This window comes from Lissotriton helveticus, chromosome 1_1 (assembly GCF_964261635.1).
Source record: "Lissotriton helveticus chromosome 1_1, aLisHel1.1, whole genome shotgun sequence".
Classification (NCBI taxonomy): domain Eukaryota; kingdom Metazoa; phylum Chordata; class Amphibia; order Caudata; family Salamandridae; genus Lissotriton; species Lissotriton helveticus.
The window spans coordinates 911,173,621-911,192,835 of record NC_136057.1 but is presented as its reverse complement, the minus strand read 5'-3'; the positions used below and the strand labels follow the sequence as shown (position 1 = coordinate 911,192,835).

The 19,215-nt window shown below is 48.8% G+C and overlaps 1 protein-coding gene across 2 annotated transcripts in view; it reads right to left on the bottom strand.

Moving 5' to 3' along the window:
• RASSF3 (Ras association domain family member 3) overlaps positions 1–19,215 on the bottom strand; it is a 617,435-nt gene that overhangs the window by 435,764 nt on the left and 162,456 nt on the right. Inside the window, exon 1 of one of the 2 annotated variants that reach the window (XM_078676171.1) lies at positions 17,342–17,486. The exons of the other annotated variant lie outside the window; for it this stretch is intronic. Within the exon in view, the coding sequence (XP_078532297.1) occupies positions 17,342–17,462 (121 nt within the window). The 5' untranslated portion in view covers positions 17,463–17,486. Of the gene's footprint in view, positions 1–17,341; positions 17,487–19,215 lie in introns of those variants that run through there. 2 annotated transcript variants of the gene reach the window in all.

Genomic DNA, 19,215 nt, shown 5'->3' with positions numbered 1-19,215 from the left:
AGATGTTTTGAGCGAACCTCGTGGGTCACAGAGAAATGGCTACAATACTACCAGCCACCCAACTTAGAACCGAAGTGCACAGGGGTCCAGATGACCTGGTGACCACCTCAGGAATACTGACTCTCGCCATCTCTAACCACCCCCTATCTCTACTTCTCATCAGATGCTTACAACCTTCTCTTAGCTGAATATACTTCTTGTACATTTAGTTTTTCTGTAATGATCTACAGTTTTGTAACTCTCGACCTTTGTAACCATTTTTGGTCGCTTTTAGTCATTTTAAACCATCTGCAATTTCCATGCGACAAAATATTTCTACTGTGAAGCGCTCGAAGACCTTTGGGTAATGTCCACACTATAGAAATATGCATAAATAAATATGTATGTGCAAGGCGTCTGTAAACGATGCGAGGCCACTTTAGCATCAATAGTCACAAATGTGGAATCAGCACTAAGATGAACAGATATTTGAAATGCAACCTGCACAAGCGACTGTCCTTCTAAAAAAACAATCTAGTAGAAATTAAGGTGGATGGCACAACTTGAATGCAAGTGCAACTCCTAATCTTCTCTCCTCCACCACTCCCTAATCCAGACCTACATGAAAACTGTGACAGCACATGCCGTCTACCCATCAGAGCCAAGGAAGCAAGATTGGCAGGCCCATTCTTATTACTGCCAAGTCATTGCTAGGGAAATAAAGTCTCCAATCGTTTGTAATTAGTATCATTCAGTGTCATACACTTCAAACTCTATTTCGTATCAAAGAAAAAGAAATGAGATTTCAAGATGAGATACTAAGAGGGAGCTTAGCACGGGGGGCGTGGCCGAACAGCCACGATGGCGGACGGCGTTTGTTAGAGCTCCGGGCCCAGCCGAGAGTTAAATCCTGCTGAAGGGGAGCTGCGGGCATTATCCGGAGTGAAAACTGCCTGGTAACGACAGACGGAGCTGGGCTACTGCCTTGGGCCCGGTTCCGGTGGTAGCTGGCCTGCATTCCGCTCGAAAGAGGACGGGGCCTCCTTGGCTAAGTGAGCTGTTAAAGCCGGGGAGTGGCGTAGAGGCTGCGACCGGCCGGAAGTTCTGAGGCCGGCCCAGGGATTTCTGCAGAGAGACCCGGAACCTACATCGGCGGTGAGCCATAACGCCGGAGGTTCCCCCCGCATAAACATTGAGACGGACCCAGTCTGGGGGACACGGGCTGATGGGGGAGCGCACGCAGCGCTGACCTCGGTTACCCTGGGGGACGCTCCAGTGCTCCTATCGGCGCTATTTCTGTCGAGCGGCGGTCGGCTGCGGATTGAGACCTGGACCCGCGGCGGAGAACACTGAGGCCGGTGTTGGCCCCCCACACCAGGTTCTGCTCTGCCCAAAGGTGAGGGACTGATTACACGGGGAAGGCACGCAGCGTTGACCGAGGCTGCACAGGAGGGTATGCGGAGGACCCGATCGGCCATTTGCAGGGTACGGGGACGTCCAGGAGCTGTGGCCTGAACGCCCGGAGGCGAGGCGGTGTGCTCGGGGGGGGTGTGGTGAGAGCCTGGACAGTGGTGCCTTTCTCCCCCCCCCGCACCCCCACCCGGGCCGCAACCGGAGTGGTATCCTCCGCTCTGTGGTGTATGCATGGAGCCTGTGGGGGTGCACGGAGGACGCTGGATGGGATCCACAGGACGCGAAGTGGAGGAGGACAAGCCTGAGTCTGAGGAGTACTGGGGAGCAGTGTGGAGAGTGCGATCCCTGGCGCTGTTGGATATGTGGGAGGACCGGGGCCGGGGGTCACTACTGTTCCGACGACTAGCCTTAAGAGTTTGAAGGGTGAGTGGATTCTGGAGGGGGTGCCTGTGGAAAGCGAGGACCCCGGAGAGGCGGATACGGGACCTGGGCGCTATACTCCCCGGTTGACCCGGTGTGGACCATCCCGGCCCCCCCTGCCCATGCACTGCCGTTCGACTGGTCGCTCTGGGAGACGGTCACCTACATCCTGTGGGAGAAGGCATCTGTTCAGCGGGAGGGAGACCGGAGCTGCGTCCACATTCTGGAGTGAGTGAGACCTGGCACGAGACTACATGGTGCGTAGAGGCCCGAAAACTACAGAGGGTCAGGGAGAGCCGGAGGTACCCCACCAGCAGACTAGGCCGGGTGAAGGCGGAGGTCGGCCGGGGACAACTGAAATGGCCCAATCAGGTGCACAGCAAGTGGATAAACTTGACCTGATTCTTCAAGAAATCAGAGACTCTAGGGCAGCGATGGAGCAACAATTGGGGACCCTCACCTCTAATTTCTCTCTTCTGAAGGCAGACCACGCCAAACTGGCGGAGACAGTCAGGGATCAGGGAATAGATGTGGCGGACCTTACACCAACTGTGGCGGAACACACTACCTCAATACAGGAGCTGCAAAACCAGGTCACTTCCCTGATGGACAGGGTGGAAGATGCGAAAGGGCGCAATCGCCGTAATACTATAAGGGTGATAGGCCTGCCGGAAAGATGTGAGGGGGTGAAGGCTGCGGATTTTATGGAACATTGGCTCCGCGACCAGATCGCACCAGAGGGGCTATCCCCACACTTCTGTGTAGAACGTGCGCACAGGATCCCGTCCGGACAGCCTAGACCGGGTCGCCCACCGCGCCCATTGATTGTCCATATCCTGAATTACAGGGATCGCAATATTCTTCTACAGGGGGCCAGGGAGAAGTCACCATCCACTTTGAGAATCAGACGGTGTCCCTCTTCCCAGACTATACAAACATGGTGCAGAAACGGCGTGCGTCGTACTTGGAGGTGAAGAGGAAACTCAGGAAGGCGCAGATGAAATACGCGCTACTTTTCCCGGCCCGCCTGAAAGTCATACATGGACGGAAAACTCACTTCTTCGAGAGCCCCTCTGATGCTGACGAATGGCTAGAGGTGATGGGCATCGATGGCAGCCAAGACAGCTCCCAAACGGCTGCTACTGGCAATTCGAATGACGGATTGGATCGAGACGCCCGAAGGTCCCCGGGAGCCGGGAAGGAGAAGAACCGACAGGGCCCACCCCGGACACAACAGAGGGAGGACCAGCTCGGGGCTTTGTTGCTGGCTGGTAACTTTAGGGAGATGCAACGAAAATAGCCACGGACTCGGAGGACAGCACACTACAATCGGACTCGGAGAACAGTGTGATCCTATTCCCCACGGTCACTCCCCGGGCTGCAGACGAGCTTATGGATAATTGACTGGCTGGCTGAAGTATCATAGTAGCGTATCTCTCGATGCACTTCATCATATCCTTTTATGATATGTATTAATTTTGAGCGGTTCTGTGTTTATGGGGTGGGATACAATCACGGGACCTGGTGACACTTGGGTGGCATCCCCGAGCACCCACTTTGTTTCTAGAGGATGCATACAGGGGTCACTTATATAAGGTGCTGAGAGGGGCTCACTAATTGCCCCGTGGCAACCGTTTCTAAAATACTTTTGTATCCTTCATAAGCTATACTCTCTGGCTGGGCTGCCGTTTAGCCGACAACGCCTGATGACAACACCGCCATGAACGTGTGTGTGCTTAGCCGCCCCCCAAAGGCGAAAGCACAAGACTTTGGACCTTTCTGTTACATTGGTTCATGTTGGGCTCAGCTGGGTTATACGGCTGTGCCGAGTTGGTTCTGTTTTTGTTAGCAATGCTGGGGTATGTATTCTCCTGGGCGCTTATCTTATGGGATCCTGGTACGCGACCACTGACACTGAAAGATCTGACAACGGATGATCATGGCTGAGAGGGCTGGGTCGTATAAACTCATCACCTGGAACGTGCGGGGTTTGGGAGCAGGGCAGAAACGACACAGAGTTTACTCTTTCCTCCTCAGACAGCGGACACAGATAGCCTTCATACAAGAGTCACACCGCACGGCAACAGAAGTGCAAAAGCTGAGGAAAAAGTGGAGGGGCACTATTTATTCCACGTCAAACTCGGCTTTTTCTAGAGGGGCGACCATTTGGGTTCGCTACGGGACACCTTTCGTAGAACTAGAAAGGAGGATGGACGATCAGGGCAGGTACATCCTAGTCAAGGGCACCCTAGATGGTACACTGATAATTCTGGGCAGCATGTACGCACCGAATTACGAGCAGGACATATTCTTCCAGAAGGTTGGGAGGGAGTTGTCAGAATGGGCGGAAATCCCCTGCGTGCTTGGGGGGGATTGGAACGCTGTGCTAGATCTGGACCTGGACAGTTCGCACCCCCCCCTTCAGGCGTCCGGAGCTACGAGACTGATTGACATATTTACAACATGGGCAGAGGGCTGGGGTCTGACTGACGTCTGGAGAACACTACATCCCTCCTATAAGGAATACTCCTTTATTTTCCCCGGTGCATGATCTACACACCCGCATAGACCGATTTATGTGCTCCCGTGCTCTGATCACAACAGTTGGTTCGTCCGAATACCTGGCAAAAACCTTTTCGGACCACAGGCCCTTAGCGATCACTCTCCACTGGGGTAGGGTGCCAACCCCGTATCAACCTGGAGACTTAACCAACGTCTCCTTGAGGACGGACCATTTCGGGCGACATTGTCGGACGCCCTGACACACTACCTGGAAGATAACTGGGACTCGGCATCCTCTAATCTAGTGGTGTGGGATGCGATGAAGGTAGTAGTGAGAGGGGTAGCGATAGGTCAGTTGGTGGGGGCCAGACAAGAAATACACAAGAAATTGTGCGAGGTAGAGGAACAACTCAAGGGGATTGAGCGGGAGGCGAGTGTAGATCCAGCTAAAAAGCAGGAACTACAGGAATTATACATAGATCACGCAGAAACGTTAGAGTCATTAAAGAATGTAGATTACAAGGCGTATCTGCGGAGACAACACACTGAAGCAGACCGATCCGGGGCTCTTTTGGCCCGATTGGTGCGGGATAGACCGGGCCCGCCGACAATCACCAAAATACATAACCCGATGGGTACCCTAGTACACACTCAATCCGAAATTAATCAGGCATTTCACGACCACCTGCAGGCACTTTATGCTCCTATAGGCTTCGAGGACTCTGAGCAGATAGCTGAGTTTATGCGCGATCTCCCCTTCCCATCCTTAGCAGAAGATACGAAGAAGGCACTGGAGGGGCCTATCACGCTACATGAGATACGCGCTGCGATTAAACACTTAAATAGAAATAAGACGCCGGGTATGGACGGATTCCCGGTGGAGTTTTACTCGACCTATGCTGAGACTCTGGTACCGGTCCTAGAAAAGATCTATAGGACAGCGTTTGAGGAAGGGCATTTACCAAAGTCCACAATGCAAGCACTGGTAATCTCCATACCTAAACCGGGTAGGGATGTTCTGGAACTGGCAAATTATAGACCCTTATCCATGCTGTCTACGGAATACAAAATATTGAGCACAGCTATTGCCTTGCGGATTCAACCTTACGTGCCCGCTCTTATACACCGCGACCAATGAGGATTCCTCCCTGGGCGTAACATCTCCCTGAATACGAGACGCCTGCATGCTCTAATGGCTGCATCGCCAAAGGAATTGAACCGGGTTGGGTGCATTGCACTGGACCTAAATCAGGCGTTTGATTCCCTCTCCTGGCCCTTCATGTTTGAAGCTCTGACACGCTTCAGCTTCCCTGCTCCTTTATTACAATGGATCCGGTTATTATACACCGATCCCACCGCCCGGGCATGAACGGGGCGATATGTCTCGGCGGAATACCCAGTGCATAGGGGTACACGGCTGTGGTGCCCCCTGTCCCCGATGCTGTTTGTTCTGGCGCTCGAGCCCCTGGCCATTGCCCTACGGATGCACACTGAGAGGTTAGGCATCCCGGTGGCGGGGACATCCCATCTACTTTCAGTATATGCGGACGACATGTTGATATACCTCCGGGACCTAGAAGCGGACCATACGCAATTGTATGACACCTTTCGCAGGTTCGAATCAGTGTCGGGTTTGGCTATAAACCCAGACAAATCGGTTGGATTTTATTTCTGGGAAGCACCTCACCCTCCTTCCATACCCTTCGGAGCCTATCAGATCCCGGTGGCGCAATCCACCTTTAGATACCTGGGGGTTCAAATATATAGGACAACAGAGGACCAGATAGACGGTAATATCTTGAGGGCTATTACTGGTCTCCGCAGCAGCATAGGGTTTTGGACCTCATTGCCTCTGCCAGTCATGGGTCGCATTGCGATAGCCAAGATGGTCATGCTCCCTCGCCTATTATATTTTTTGGTCAATCTACCGGTCTGTCGCCCCCAACAGGTATTTAACACGATAAACACTCTGCTGACCACACTCATATGGGGGACGGATCGAAGAAGAATAAGTCTTCGCAAACTCCAGCTTGGCACCAGACTTGGAGGCCTGGGAGTCCCAGATTTCCGAGGATACTACTACGCCAGCCAGCTCCAGTGGTTGTCATACTGGCTGGCGGGTAGGAATCTGCATGAAATCGGACTCACGTCGGACCGACTAGATCGGGGAGAATTGCATAGTTTACTGTTGCCAAAAAGTAAAATACCACAGACGTGTCACCCACTGCTTCGCACGGCCCTCACTTGCTGGAAGAAGGCACTAGCGTATACAGCGCAGGTAACACCATATGCCGGGAACATTCCCTTATTGGGGATGTATGACGTTACAACGCATGCTTTTACCACGCATGCTGTTACAACGCAAGTATTACAACGCAAACCTTTACAATGCATAGCGCTTTGGGGTGCTGGATAGTGAATAGTTTAATTTACTATTCCAACTCCAGTCCCCGTGGACACTAGGGACGGTGTTGGATAGTAAAATAAATCTATTCCCTATCCTAGAGCGCCCCCCAGCGCAATGCGTTGTAATGGTTTTCATTGTAAAACCTGCGTTGTAAAAGCACTGCGTTGTAAAAGTTTCGTTGTAAAGGATGTTTCCCCCTTATTGGGCATCCTAACACCACAGGGGAAACTCACAAGGCAGACACTACACCACTGGACGGAGAACGGAATTGAGGAGATAGGGACTTTCTTTGGGGACGACACTCTCCTGGACTACGACACCTTTGTACAAGTCACAGGGACTTCTGACAGACAATACTTGTTGCATGCCACAGTGTCCCACTATATTAGAATGACTTGGGCCCCGCAACGAACTCAACCACCTAGACATGAGTTAGTACACCTGATGTATCATATGGGGACTGGGGGGCACTTGGTGAGGTGGTTATATACCGGAATCAGACTACACGCAGCGATATCCCTCACTACATCACGGGACACTTGGGCACAGGAGACCGGCGAGGAGTTAGCGGATAATGTGTGGCAGACGGTACTTGAACATCCTAAAAGAGTTTCACGGAATGTGAAATTTAAATTTATTCAGACCATGGTTCTTCACAGAGCGTACCTGACCCCAGAGAAGATCCACCAGATGTTTCCAGACTCTCCCCACTGTTGCCCTAGGTGCCGCGTGGAAAAGGCGGGCCTCCTCCATATGCTTTGGGCGTGCCCACAACTGAGGAGATACTGGGGGGAGGTATGTCAGACACTACGGGAGGTCACACACATGCAGGTACAAGAAACCGCCTTATATTGTTTAGTAGGAGCTCGCCACCGCCCTAAAGCACTAAAAGCCAAACTGAGATTTATAGACCAGGCCCTCCTCTTGGCGATTAGAGTGCTCACAATGAGATGGAAATCCCCTAGAGCGCCTAGTGTGGAGACATGGAAGGGAGATGTAGTGAAATGGGGCCAGGTGGAGAGTGTCACCCTTAGAAGAGAGGAGGAAACTGGGAGGTGGAAATACCCTATAGCAATGGATTGGGAGGTTATGCTGCTGGACTTAGATAGTCTAGACCCGGCACGGTCCCAGAGGGATGGACCGCATAATACGCACTGAGGACAAACATCTGGGTATTGATCATACCAAGGCCAGATTGGTGTATATGTTTATGTATTATTACTGCATTAGAGTGGTCAGTATTGTAGCCCGGAGAATTGTACCAATGTGAGACGTTTGCGCTCAGGAACCGGGAGGGTTGGGGGGGATAGTTGGGGTGGGAGTGGGAGGGTGCAGGTCTTCTCCTTCAGTTATTTGTGTGTGTATAGATGTTCTCCAATAAGCTGCCCGCGGATAGCTGGGTAATGTCACACGCCGAATGGCCATAATGCAGTTATGGGGATTACATGGATCCGAACTGTTGGAGGAAGATCACTACTGTATTACCTGTTGTTGGGTGAACATAGAAAACCGTGATTGCTAAATGTATGATGATTATAGGTAGATTTGCCTTATATGTACAATCACGAATAAAGAATTTTAAAAAAAAGAAAAAAGAGGGAGCTTAGCACAAAGTTGCAGGCAGCTCATTTGTCCAAAATTCCACAGTAACAATCTTGCACCACGCTTCTACTCCTTCAAAATTCCTTTAAAGCTCACCTGCTAATCAAACACCTGTAATCTCTGTATTTCCCATCCTCACACTCTTTCTTACCTGAAGCGTATTTTGTTCATCTGTTTGTATTAGTCTACCCACTTCATCTTCCATCTCATATTCTCCTATCAAATTATTTCCCTCGGCTTCTTGTGTACCTCTGATAACTCCGTATATCTGTGAGTCTCCTGCTTATTTCAGCACGTTTCCCAAATCCATGCTACAAATCAATCAATCTTTGATATCCTCATGAAGTCTAATATATTTATTATCGCTTGCAATCATTCTGCAGTTTCAGAAACTTTCTAATCCCAACTACCTGGTGTTATTTGATTGTATGAGAATGCTACTGTACAGCACTATGATGCCAACCATACAGAGTCAATGCCATATAAAAAATTTAAAATAACAACTGTTGGCAAAGCCAAACCATCCTGTGTTGGCTGCCAGCCTTTTGGCTTAGTCAATGATTTTGCCACACTTTTTTTCAAAATGTTATTGCTGCGGGGGTCTCTTCAATCTTTAAAAATAACGTTGGCTAAAAGTGAAAGCTTTTTTTGGTCTCAATAATTATACATTGACGTAGTAGTTCCCGTCAATGAATTGAACTACATTGTGTGTTTATGCGCTCCTTGTGAAGGAGCAGAAGGTCATCACTTGCAATGAAGTTAGCCAATGTCTGAAGTATATGCTGTGGGGAATGTAAAGGCAAAGATAACAGGAGTGGACCCATTAACCCAGGTGAGACCGGGTAATTAGTATAGCAATGTAACAATGTCTCATTGGGGAATGTAAGTAACATGTAAATGACACAATAATAGACAAAAGTATGATGAAGAAGGCGGACTGCAAGTCCCTATAAGTTAGTATGTTATAGATATAATTTTGGTAACACCAGACCTAAAAAATGAACTAAGATTGAAAAAAGATTGAATGAGGGAATGCTTTTAGGCTTTTAGGTCTGACAAGTAAATTTCTTCTGCCAGAAAGTTTTATATGTATATGACACCAGTGTTGTAGCTCAGGGTGTGGGGGCAGGGGGACGGCCCGCACGGTCTGCACTGTTTTTGGGGGCGGCAGAGGTGAGTAGTCATATTTGTTGAATACCACCACCCCGCCCCCTGAGAACAAGTCATCTGTCCGACCCCCCCCCGACCAAGTAGTCCATCGGACTCCACCCCCACCCCCGCTCTTACCTGCATCTGGCGGCAAACTTAGTGTAAACCCCGGGTGGCGGTATGTCTAGCTAAACCACTGTATGACACAGACTATGCTCGAATGTGATCAGTAAGACTCAATTCTGCCCAATGATCTCTTAGCTTCATCAAAGTGTTAATATGCATGCTCTGTAACCTGCCAAGTGCTAGTTGCCACAGTATTTTTTAATATCAAAGGTAGAAGGCCTGCATCCAGTTTGTTAGCCACATGTGTGAACCCTGCTCTGGTTTGTGAGGCACATGTTCAAGGCCCAAGAATAAACGGGTAGCCACAATTGCTGGCTTTCCTGAGAAGTGGCACGAGAAGTGGGAAGCTGGTGTAAAGAATAAATAAAAAGAAAAAAAGTTCCTTCTTGCCACTTCCTCACCGTGTCTCTCCTCCGAAGTCCCTCGCTCTGGCCGGAACAGGAAGCACACCCAGGCTCCCTATAGCCAGTCACACTGCTGCAATGCAGCATTGTGAGTGGTCTGAGCGCCGTGGTTCAGCGCTCATACACTGGCTGGGAGCCTGGGCATGTTCTCCACACAGGCTGTAATGCAGCCTGCATTAAGAACATGCAAAGTGTGCAATAATGTTTGGACGGCCCGCGACGGCCAGCCAAACATCATGCGCACTTACACAGTGTCTTATACAAACAACAGGGAGTGGAGGGTCAAAGGGAAAAATATATTAAAGACCCACTACAAGTTCATTTCCCCAACGCTATATTATGAAAAACACACAAGAACTTGTGAGGTCTATCGGCCAAAAGTGTTGGCCCAGCTGGCATGTGGTACACTATGTCAGAAGGTGCTACAGTTACCTTAAGGAAAATTCCTAAGCCAGAAAAAAGAGAGAGCATGAGACACCTGTTTGAGGAGTGGACCTTCAATGATCTATAATCATAAACTGGTCAGCAAGATCCAGAACAGCTTATTATGGATAACCATCAAACCACCGATAAGGGCCCTTATGCGACAGTCATTCTTTCCATACTGTCGATTGCACTGTTCCTATTCTTTTAATTAGGGGGCATGCCTTATTTTCATTAAAGAGTTGTTTAGACATGTCACCCTATTTTAGACTCACCACAATTTTTGTCATGTTGCACTGTGTTTTCACCATTTCTAACCATCATTAACTGGCCAACAATCGGTGGTTCATAGCGTACTGTGGACCTTATCCAGTATCACTGTAAGGCATTGGGTCTTGATGATCTAAGGACCGGCCTGGTCACAGTATGGACGGCCAGATGATATGACGGATCACTTGATTTGTTTGATGGTTATCCATAATAAGCTGTTCTGGATCTTGCTGACCAGTTTATGATTATAGATCATTGAAGGTGCTCTCCTCACACAGGTGTCTCATGTTCTCTCTTTTTTCTGGCTTAGGAATTTTCCTTAAGGTGACTGTAGCACCTACTGACATAGTGTACCACATGCCACTTACACAGTGTGCTCACAACTCCCCCTGCTCCTTCAGTCAGAGCAGCCCCGCCTGCCCCTGCAAAGCTGCTGCAGCCGGACAAAATACAATTATACTAACGCAAGTTATTATCATTTTATTTTTCCTATCAAAAGCAGTGAGGCGACACTCCTCCGCCTTAGCGGATGAGCCGCAACTGTCTGAAGCTGGGTTTGAGGGGTCAGTGCTGGCCTGGTTTTCTTCCTTTCTTAGAGAGCAGACTCAAACAGTATCGCTCTCTCCTTTTCACTGTGCACCCTTTCAAGGCAATTGTGTAGCCGTCCCGCAGGGATTCTCCTGCTCTCTGATGTTGTTTAGAATCTGTGTATGTCCTTTGGTCCAACCGATCAGACCCTTTGGTTTTCCCGCCTTTTTCTACTCTGCTGACACACAGTTGACTGCGCGTCTTGACCACATGGCTCCCCACCCAACTGCTAACGTGACTCCTGTCTTTCAGAAGTTCGGCGCTGGGTGGCATTTAGTTTACTCAAATTATTAAACACCTCCAAGTTTGAAATTCTGCTAGCTGGTAACAACATCGAGATGGAATCACGCCCTTTGGCTTAGGTCTATGGGAGAGACCCCCCTCTCCGGCAATGACAGTTAAATCATTCTGTAGCAGTCATGTCTGACTCACATTTATCCTTTCGAACTCAGATTAATGCGGTGTCATCCACATGCGCGCATTAACATTTCATCCTATTTTTCACTCCCACGGGCTGTAAAAACCTACCCGACTCCACAACTTGCAATTCCCATTTGTGCACGAATTACAATGTGCCGAACTCCTCAGAATGAAAGCGAAAGTATCAGAATATATACATTGGCCTGCTTGCCCCCACTTAGAGGATATTTGCTCTTAGCCACTAACCTTTGAATGCATACAACCTTAAAATACGTTTTCACAACAATACAATCAACACAATCTATTAAAAAACACAATGATTACTCTGGGAGATTGTAGCAAGGTCAAGCTGGAGAAGCCCTCTAACTGGTGGTTGCCTGTCCCTCCTTCCCCTCGTTCCCTGCAGACTAACAACCCAAGGGCGGAGTGGGACAGCGTTTCAGAACAGGAGGAAAACAGAGTACGCGGCGCCTTTAATTGGACCTTCGTGGAGCAGGACGAGACTCCGCCCCTTTCCGACGTCAGAGGACCCGGACTGGACAAAGGGCAGGAAATCCTGTATGGTGGGTGTGTTTACACCCCGGAGGACGAGAGCGGAGGAGACGAGCGAGTGAGGAAGTACGGGAACGGAGAAGAAGAGGAGGACCGGAGCCGAGGAGCGGAGAAGGAGGACGAGTACACCGAGAGGGAGGGAGAGCCAGGAGGCCAACGACCCTGTGCATCGCCGTGCCACACTCCAGAGGGAGGAGTGTGGCTTACCCAGGTACGGAGACGTTTGGCGGCTTGGGTGGGGAAGAAGAACGCCCCTGTGTAAATCTGTATATAGCCCTGTGCGTACCTTCCCTTTTTGTGTTCCAGTCCCGTTCCCCCCCTTTACCCGTCTGGTTTCCTCACATTCATACCCCGCCACTCTGCACATGGTAGATAAGGTAACGAGAGACACGGGTGACTCCTCACTGCACTTGGGCCCCTGAATAGTCGGAAGTACCCAGTCAGTAAACTAACGGCTCCCTCTGTTGGTCTCCTTTTTCCCTCGGTACATCGGCCCGGAGAACCAAGCCGAAGATCCCGACGCCGGTCAAGACCACGTGGACCCCCTATAAGTCAAGAAACCGCCACCACGAACAACCTGGAGTTCGCAAGGGAAAGGCTGACGTACAGGACAAAGAAAACCATAAAAATAAAGCCTAGTTTGAAACGCTATACCGGTGTCACGCCTCTACCTGACCCAGTACCCAGTGCCACACCCCCTCCCACGCCTACAGAGATAAATGTGGAATCCTGAATGATCTATGTAGTGTCAAGGATCGAGTGCTGTGTTGTGTTCATGTGTCCTAGAGGAATGGATTGGTCAGGACGCTGAGCCCTCGCCCATTCAGGGGGGGCATCGCCTCCAAATAAAGGGATTATTTTTGCAAGGCACTGTCCCAGAGAACGTTATGAAATAAAATGATAATACCCTTTCTCTAACACAGCGCTTGGTGCTGGAACAATTGTCAGAGTTGGTGTGCTGCCATCAATGTTGCATCACTGAAATCACATTTTTGATAAGTTGTGCAGTGCCTTGCCTTGGGGCACATTGCCTCCTGAAATTGAGTTTTAACACTGTCCCTGATCCATCCACCCATGGGGGTGTTGCTAAAGTGACCTTTTGGAGTGTACAATTTAGGAGGTTTCCCGCACTCACAATCCTTCCACTGCTCCCTTTATGGGAACTATTTTTTCTTTTGGTTAAGCACTCCATGCGAATCCATGTGTTTTCTTCCTCGTGTGATTCTCTGATGGTCAATTACCCACCTCACGTTCTGGATTGCTCTTTCCATCATGTGCTGCTCACTCTCGTATGCTTCTCCCTGCCAAACCCCCCTACCTCCATGCTCTGTGTTACTCTCTTCCTCATATGCTACTACCCCACCCTCCGTCTTGATCTGTACGTCGCGTTTCATTTCAACTCCCAATCGGCATTTATTTTTATATCACCCCATCCACTCCCCAATCCTTCCATCCGATTCTCTCCCCCACCCACTCCTCCACTGTGCACTCACCCACTTACTCCTCTATTGTCCGCATCATTTCTTTGGTGCATGTGTGCACGGTGACATGCGCACACATATGTCCTCATGATTATGCGCGCCTACCACATGATGCAGGCATCTGCCATTTTTTTCCTTTTCTTAATTTTGTCTGATGCTGCACAGCATCGGCAAACAGACTGGCAAACTAAATAAGCCCTAAAGGCGGGACCTATTGACTGTGTCAGTTTTTTGGGGAAATAATTCACCTGCAGCACAAGTCGAGAACCAAACATCTATGCACACCAAACATGTATCATCACACAGAAAACATACTGGAGACATATATGGATATACCTGGACCTTTGACATATTGCAGTGAATGTCGGTAAGGCCAGAAATGCCTATTTATGTGTCATTTTTGAAGAAAACACAGAATGAAATTATTCATGGAGGCCTTGTGTCCTGACAATCAGGGGTAGGAAGTCATTCTCACGCCGATGTATTCCTGAGGATGTACATATTAAAGATATATAGACATGTAGACTTTCATGTTTCATGTAATTATCATGTGTGCACCGTACCGGGCATGTAATCATAGTTTTTCTGTTGCCCTAACATACACTCCTGTATGGTGTCGAGTGGAAGGGATCCGTACACCCACCGAATCCTCATACATGTCTGTAGTGGCCCGTGTTCGGAGGGAGCTGCTAACCAGCCAATCAGAAGTTGCAACGCCGTCCACCCTACAAGTTATTCCCCAATACATCTCAAATGTTACACTTCTGTATGTGAAAACATAACCCGCATGAAAACATCCATATTTTGATTACTAGCTCTCGGGAATTTATAATTTCCTCTATGAAAAATGGCAGCAAATTGTACTAAGTAAATAAAAAAAACACTCCCTTTGGGGTTCTTACTTTAGACATGCTAACAAATATTTGTGTGTGACTTGCATCAATCACTGCTAAATGCAATCACCTGTAGCTTCCCTGGTACACCTGTGACTGGGCATGGGAGCAAAGATGGAACCAAGTTGCAGAAGACACGCCAAAAACATGTAGCCTGAAGGGTGCAAACACATACCTGATCCAGAACCGATGAGGCATACATCACAACAAATGTAACTGCACCAGAAAGGCATCTGACGCCCTAAAATCTACATATGGATTCACATAATTGACATAATGTGAACTATGGTATTGTAAATTTAAGATCAGGGACAATAAAGGGGAAATGCCTGGTATATGAAAAGTGAAAAGAACACCTAAAGCCTTCCCGCATGGTGATTACCCCCCTTGTAAAGTTACCTTAGTAAAAGGTGTTTTATGGTGGGGATGGGAAAGATAATAGTGGAGTGTAGGAGAAAGGGTTTCTCAAAACGTTTCACGTGGAGAAAAAGGAAAAGAAAAACGTTTTATGGACAAATGGCTGAAATTGCCAAACTTACTTCTGCAGATTGTCCGACCTCTGCTTATGTTCTCACTCCTGCATATTTAAGTGACTCCTCAAAAAGTCAAAAATCTACATGTAGGGTGGAAACATACAGGACATAGTTTTAATACTTTCTTAAACGTTTGTATATCGAGGGCACCAATACTACCATCTGTTGGCCTTCATGAGACGGTGTCAGTGTGGACATTACAATGCAGAGTATGCAATGTTTTTCAGTAAGTTACCAGTATAAATTGTGAGCGGTATTCTAAACTCAGAGGCGAGCCAGGATCACAGAGTAACCAGACTCTCCAACTCACCCAGGGGACGATGGAAAAATATGTGGCATGGATAGCTCAGCGGGTCAAGCATTTTAATCCCATCACCCCCTTTTTGGCAAAAATGTGTGACCCTGAGCAAATGACTTGATGTCTCTGGTGTCAAGTTTCTTTGGCTGACAAAATGGGTAGCTCTGAAGTAAACATGCCAGTATGAAGGAGCATACAGGAGTTATAATTTCATATTTTTATTACAAAGGTTTTGCCAAATTCTCTTCATACTGTAGCTCGATATTGAAAAGGCTCAGCTATTGTAGTGGACATGATATAAATCAGAAGAATCGGTAACACATTATCAAATATACCCTAATCCTTGCAGACAATCTCAGGCCCTCACTACAAGAGACCCGTGGTTGCCAATGCCCCGTTACCAGCGCCATCTGGAATGACGAGATTTGCAAAGTTACAGTGGTCCTTCCATGTTTACCCAGAGATTTTGGCTGCTGAAACTGAAGGGGCAGATTGGCGAAAAACCTTGGGAATCGAACCTGAAATGACCCACTTTCTCTGTAAGTCCCCATTCGACAGAGGATTCTCTGGGCTCAGCTTGTAACTTCTAGAGTTAACTACGACCCCACATTGGTAGCTCCTTAGGCGGGCCCAGAAACTCCAATGCCCTCATACGTGTTAGCCAGCGGTATCCCTGGAGTACACCGCTCTGGATGATTTTTAGTCAGCCAGGGATCCCACACCAGGATTACCGGGTGCAGCAGCACTGGGCCCTATTTTACCGGCTACATTTCTTTATCCAGTGAAGCAAGTCCCAGGTCTACTGTTTCTGCGCTGAGAGCGGGTGGAAAATATGAACACCAAAGTTCCAAGAATTGGGAACCCACATGCGGCAAGGGGCTGGTGTTCCCAGATCCAGGTGTTATTCCACATTCCAGAAACTTTACCTTATAACACCAGGATTCATGAGTGGTAATACTTGCAGGAATTGTTAAGTCCATCCCCAATATCACCCTGAGCCATAGTGGTGGAAAACAAAACGATGGGGCCGCCCTGCAAACCATGATGCAAAACCCCGCCTCTCCCATTTATCACAGATATGCTTTGACCTGGAGTTGAACGGGGATCCCTTGATAGGCTCGGCTCCCCCCAGAGGGTTGGCGAACCCTTTGCAATGCAGGACTGCTGGGGCCTGCGTTACACCCCTGGCCCCCCACTCCTGAATTCCAGGCACCTCAGAAAGGAAGCCTTAGCCAACTTGAGGAGGTGGTGTGGACTCCTTCCTCTGTGACTGGAGTAGACATGGGGAGAGGGCCTCACAGAACTTTGCAAACCAAAGCGCACAAATGTCGGGCTGTGTTTCGATATTAATATGTGGCATTCGTTGTACAACGCATGTTTACATCGCCTATTCAGCACATCAAACTCTAAAGCTATTCAGTATACTTGTTTTCTAACTTTGGACTGATGTCCTTGTCATTTCATGTATTGAGGGGGTTCCAAATAGCAGTTCCCCAAATACCCAATAGTTGGGTAAGTATTCCAATGGACCAGAATATGCTTTTATTATAACTACAGTTGCAAACCATATATAAAGTTTATATAAAAAACACAATATGTCAATGTATATTTTAAAATGTTATATTTAAAATGTGTCTTTCTTCGGTACAACCTGCATAGTGAAAATATGTAAGTTTGATTTACATTCATCAAATGAAAATGTGTGAGGTAAAGTAATTTTTTTGTAACATATGAAGTTCCGATGAATAAATAAATATGAAAGTCTCCCACCAATCATGTATTTTCCTAAAGAATGTGAAGCCAGGGTTGGGTACGCGTCTCTACATTATGTCGCAGGTGTACAGTAAGGCGTCACGGTGCCGGGAGAGGCGCTTCACTTACCGGCGGGTCCCAGGAGGCGCTGCAGCGGTCCGCTCCCCGCCCGGCTCATGGACTTGGGGACGCAGTAGAAGAACCGGGCGAGCCTTCGCAGGGCCTTCCCCACATCACGACCAATGGCCATCACCAGCCGGCAGCGTCAGTGTGCAGGCATGATGATGACCCAGTCACAACCAGCTGCGGAGCTCTGTCAGATGTCGGCTCCAAACCCCGGGGGTCGAGCTCAGCATTTCATCCTTCCAAGCGCCATCATCCAGCTGACGGATGGATGAGGATGGAGCGACACTACCGGTCTACGGGTAGAGAGGGAGCGGGTGGCTGGCACCCTGTCTCATGACGTCTGTGCAGGGAGCCTGCCTGGCTTGGGACCAGCTGCCAGAGGTCCCCCCGGACTCCAGGCCCACCCCACCCCTCGCCTCTCCATCCCCTCCTCCCTCCCGGGGGCAGCTGCTTCGGCGCGCGCCTCCCTCCGCTGTACCACTGCGCTGTATTAATAGACAGCCATGCCGCCGAAAGATGCCGTGACATCTGAACTGTCCGAAAGGATTTTCACCCAGGAAAAAATAACCCCTAACCCATCTCTTTGAGCGAGCCGGGACGCACAGTGTGTTCGTGCGCCTGCTGCAGGAAGCTGCAAGACAACTGCAGCTTCCAAATCCGGTGCGGAGGGCTCGCGCGCTCCGGGCATCGCAAGGTGTTCCACAGCAGGGTGAGTGTCTCACCCAATCCTGTCTGTTGGTTCGCATCCTGGTGCTTGTTGTTTCCTTACTTAACAATAAGTGCTATTGGTAACTATAATGGAAAGGGCTGGCATGTTTCACATGTGCAGATATAAGGGCATCGCTGTCTGGCACAGATGTTCCGTGCACTGGCGTGCACTGCTTTCAATGAAAGTGCCGCCTCCATGCTCGTTAGCCCCCCACCCAGAGCAGGGCACAAGTCCTATAAAAAGAAGTGGGGGGCTAACCAAGTTAGGCAGTATGGAAGTGGCATCATGACGCGTGCCATCACACGTGGCCTCAGAAGAAGTGATCTCACTGGAAGTGGCATCACAAGAAGTGACATCAGATATTAAGACCTCACACACGTTTATCAGGTTTATCATGAGTTAGCACATTAGGAAATTTAACAAATGAGATTCGTCGTCGGGGTTGTGTCAAAAAAGTGTCGCAATCCCCACACAAACTCTGGACCTCAACTAATACATTATGTTTTTTAAACCCTGGCACAAATGAATTGGTAACAAGGAGAAGCATGGTAGTAGATCAGTTCTGCTTAATCGGTTGAAAAGTCTGGATTTTAAATTAATTTATTGGGTTAAGGCATCTGCTGCAGAGGTGTCCAGTACATCTCAGGTAATAATAATAATATGAGATAACTCTAGAGGTAAACCCGTTTGTTAGAGAGATCTGTGTTTTGTGTAGTCCCAAATGCAAAAGGTTAAAGTGTCTCCTGCATAGCACAATCATGTTACAAAATAAATAAAACAGTGCTATTTAAATTGTTATATGCAGGGTACAAGTCAGAAAAAAAGAAGTGGGGGACGCTGAAATCATGACAGGAAGTGACGTCACGAAAGGTGGCTTGCACCATCAGACTCATTGCCTCCCCTCGCTCACCCCTGAGATGCGATTGCATCAGAAAAGCCAGCACGTGAACAGCGTTCTGAATAAGCTCCGATCTCGCACCAGAGAGGCCAACGAGTGAATGTGTGGCTCCATTTGCTCCAGTTATCGAGCTTCCGGTAAAATAAGTGGGGGGAACGGCGTCCACCCGCGTGGTACCCCGACTCGAGCCCTGGTTATATGTGTAAATACTGGGACAGACCAACAAATCTGACATTCTTATAGTGCATGCGCCTATTTACAGTTTACAGG